General features: G+C 28.5%; 1 protein-coding gene across 1 annotated transcript; it reads right to left on the bottom strand.

Annotated features, from left to right (window-relative positions):
- Window positions 1-425: 425 nt before the first annotated feature.
- LOC114189753 lies at window positions 426-1,052 on the bottom strand. Its single transcript, XM_028078428.1, has one exon. The coding sequence runs from the start codon at window positions 1,050-1,052 to the stop codon at window positions 426-428; it is 627 nt and encodes a 208-aa protein (XP_027934229.1).
- Window positions 1,053-4,126: the final 3,074 nt, after the last annotated feature.

Here is a 4,126-nt window from a genome sequence, read left to right as displayed (position 1 = left end):
GAGTTGCACCTGAGTCATACAGTACATTTAAAGTTTTTCCTTTAATAAAACCCATACCTTGAATTAGATCATGGTTTTCAACAGCTTCAGCTCCAGTCATGGTGTATACTCTTCCTGTTGTGGTAGGTCTTATCTTGGTTGCACTTGGATTGAAATGTGACTTTTGTTGTCCACACTCAGAGAATAGGTGACCAGGTTTCCCACACTTGAAACAGACTGGTCCCTTAAGGTGACAATCTTTAGCATGATGACCTTGTCCGCATTTAAAGCATCTGATATGATCATATACAGGTCTACTAGAATTTTCTGATGAAGATTGGTTGGATTGGGTCCTCCATTGTGGGCGATTGTAAGGTTTTCCCTCATTGCGTTTATTTTTATTTGTTTGGGGTCCAAAATACTTTGGTTTGATATTTTGGTTGTTCTCAAAATCTTCCCAAAAATCTACACTTGTGAATAAGCGTAGGAAAATCAGCAATTTCTAGTATTCCTACTGCTTTTTTCAATTCATCTCTTAGTCCATTTTCAAATTTTATACACTTCATCCTTTCCTCTGGGTGATAAAAGAAAGTAGAGTATTTTCCTAACTCTTCAAACTTGGAAGCATATTCCCCTACTGGCATACTTCCTTGCTTCAACTGCATAAATTCTATTTCTTTTGCTCTCCTCACATCATTAGGGAAATATTTTTCTAAAAACTTTGTTCTAAATACATCCCAGGTAATAACTATTCTTCCTCCTTCAAGTAATATCCTAGTACCATCCCACCAATATTCAGCTTCTCCTATTAACATAAATACAACATAATTCACCTTTTGGTTGTCAGCATAGTTCATAACTCGAAATATTTTTTCTATCTCCTTAATCCATAACTCAGCTTTTTCTGGATCATATCCTCCAGAAAATTGTGGGGGTTTGTTTCTCCTAAATTCAGCTAAACCTTGTGATTCAGGATTTCCTTCAGGTCTTTGATTCCTCATTAGAGCAGCAGACATGTCTCGGATAACTTGCATTGCTTCAGTTAATTCATTGTTCCTCCTAATGTTTGCCATCTGGAATTGTATGAGTTAGAGAAAAAAAAATAATGAGCACATTTCACAAATCTCGCATGAAACGTCGCTCTGATACCATCTAATGTGACGTAAAAAAAATTAAATTTTCTATTTATTTATTTAATTATTAATATTATTTCTTACAATATACTTATAAAATTTAAAGGCAAAATCATACTTAAAATATTCTCATATATATATATATATATATATATATATATATATATATGTATATTTACAATACTGTATACATCCTATATCTACATTATTTAGTACATTTTATATTTCCTACACTAGAAGAGGAAGAAGTTATTTATTTGCAATTTCCCCCTCATATACAGTTTATCAAACAGGTGGAGGGAAAAGGTTATGGATAGGATTCACTTGGACTATTGGGGTAAATAAAAGGTAACTCTGATTTGTCCTTCGATGACAATCGGCGCGTTTGGAGCAAAGAGAAAAGTAATGGTAGAGTTTCTCATTCCCTGAAATGTTACAGAATTATTTACTGCGTTGGTTTGCCATGCATTTCCCGGGAAAACAACCACAATGTCAGCGAAGAAGGGATCAGGCATGTTGGGAACAACCATCTATAATAAGGCTATAAAATTTTGTTTTTCACACATAATCAAAAATGGGGAAGTGAGACAAATATCACATAAAAAAAATACAGCATATCATAATAAAATAAAATAAAATGAAAATTCTCCCAAATCCATAAAACTGAATGTTATCATACTTTATAAAAATATTGATTAATTTTGTAGTGACTAGTCAGGATAAATGAGCTCATGGCCAACAAAGTAACTCAAGAACATCTCAATACTAACTCGTTTAAATCCCCAAGGTCATACCTCCAACTACAATAGTCAAATCTTTATTTATCATAAATTTTATTTGAATATTAAACCATATAATTATATAAATAAATAGATAGAATCAATGAATAGTTAAAATAAATATAAATAAAAAGAAATAACCAGTACAGAACTGAAGATAAGTATAAATAAGTAAATGAGAATAAATATAAATTGAATAAATAGGACCAGTGCATAACTGGAGATGAATATAATTAAATAAATAGGAACGAGAACTAAATATAAATTAGAATGAGGTTAGGGGCACCTCACTTAAAGGTAAAAATAAAATAAAATTATGAGGAGATAAGAAAAATTAAAAGTCAAAAGATAGAATGATAAATGTCTCCTTCCCTTACCTTAGAGATTGAAAAAAAATATGAATAAATACACGATTCAACTCTTATTTCTCCTTGGAGTCTCACTGTTTCGTTTCTTTTTTCTGATTTGCCTTTCTAACTCTCGGATCTCTCTTTTTTTACTCCTTCCTTTGCTTCATATGGCTTTCAATGAACCAGCTCTCTCTCTCTCTCTCTCTCTCTATATATATATATATATATATATATATATATATATATATATATATATATATATATATATATATGCTTGAACATTAAATTCATCTAATCTTTGCATAGATTTGCAGTACAAGAATGGAATATCATTAATTGAAACTCTATCTCTTTCTGAACAATGTACTTGCACCATTTATTCCAAGATAAACTTGTATTATTCTTGTAAACGTAATTCTATTATAATGTTTATCTAATAATATATATATATATATATATATATATATATATATATATATATATATATATATATATATATATATATATATATATATATATATATATATATATATATATATATATATATATATATATATATATATATATACACACGTTTGAATATTACGTACTCATATTCAAATATATTACGTACATATATTCTGATTTATAACATTTATAATATTGTGATATTAATATATATATATATATATATATATATTTATGATTGAAAAATTATTATAACTATTTAACCATTTTTTTTTCTTTTTTTGCATACTGAAAACATTGTGATATAAATTTTGAGATGTTACATTAGACCTAGGAGACTGGTTGCTCCAATACTAGATTTGTTGGTCCTAAGAAACTGATTACTCCCATAATAAATATTTTGGACTTAGGAGACTGGTTGTTTCCTTCGTAAACTTTTGGACCTAGGAGACTGATCGCTCCCATAGTAGAATTTTTCTAAAATGAGAGTCTTATTATTGCCTCATTAAAAGGCTTGCATATTATAAAGAAAAAAAGTTCAAATGTATAATGGAAATAACAAAGAAAGAAAAAAAGGGTGATTATACAACTTAAAAAAGTCTACCAATAGTAAAACCTCATATTTCTAAAAAGAACAATTTCCATTTGCAATTCAGTGCTTTCAGTTAAAGGGAAGTGAATTCACGTAACACTTGCAATAATTTCTCAATTGTATCCGTAAGCATGCAAACCAATCCAAAACACTCATAAACAATTAAGGTATTTGGTTTCATAACACGGGTGCATCCAATTTTTCCATTAGCATAACAAGAAATTTTTTTGTTCTTTCAATCAAGGTTATTAAATCCAAAAAATGGAGCGATTTAAAACATAATTTCATCATAAATATAAAATTCTTAAATGTTATAAATATTAACTTTAATTAAATAACTTTCATAAATAATTTAACTATATTATTAAATATAAATTTCAACGTACTTCTATTAAATAATTTAGTATTTAATGAAAACTATATTTTGGATTATATTAGTTTTATATGGAAAATTAATTATAAATACTTGAAAATATTATATGTATATTTTTTATATGAAACCCTAAGATTGAGAAAAGAAAACAAACCTTTGGGATGTGTGAATTCACCTCTCAACCCAACAACGATAATCCTTTAAATTGGAATTAGTTGTATTGTTGGCTTATTTTCTCGTGTTGGTGGTTGAGGATTATCTGTGGAATTCTTACACCGTTACCACCATTGTTCCTAGTATTTTTGTGATGATTAATTTTTAGTTGAGTCGAGTTAGGATCAAGTTTTACTAAGACTTTATGGTGCACGTCAAAATATTCTAACCAAAAAGATTAGAGTCTGATCACAAAAAAATTAGAGTCCGATCAATCAGAATATTTAAAATGTTATGTCATTCCTCTTTATTTTGTGTTC

This window comes from Vigna unguiculata, chromosome 1, assembly GCF_004118075.2.
Source record: "Vigna unguiculata cultivar IT97K-499-35 chromosome 1, ASM411807v1, whole genome shotgun sequence".
Lineage (NCBI taxonomy): Eukaryota > Viridiplantae > Streptophyta > Magnoliopsida > Fabales > Fabaceae > Vigna > Vigna unguiculata.
This window is presented reverse-complemented; position numbering and strand designations above follow the sequence as displayed.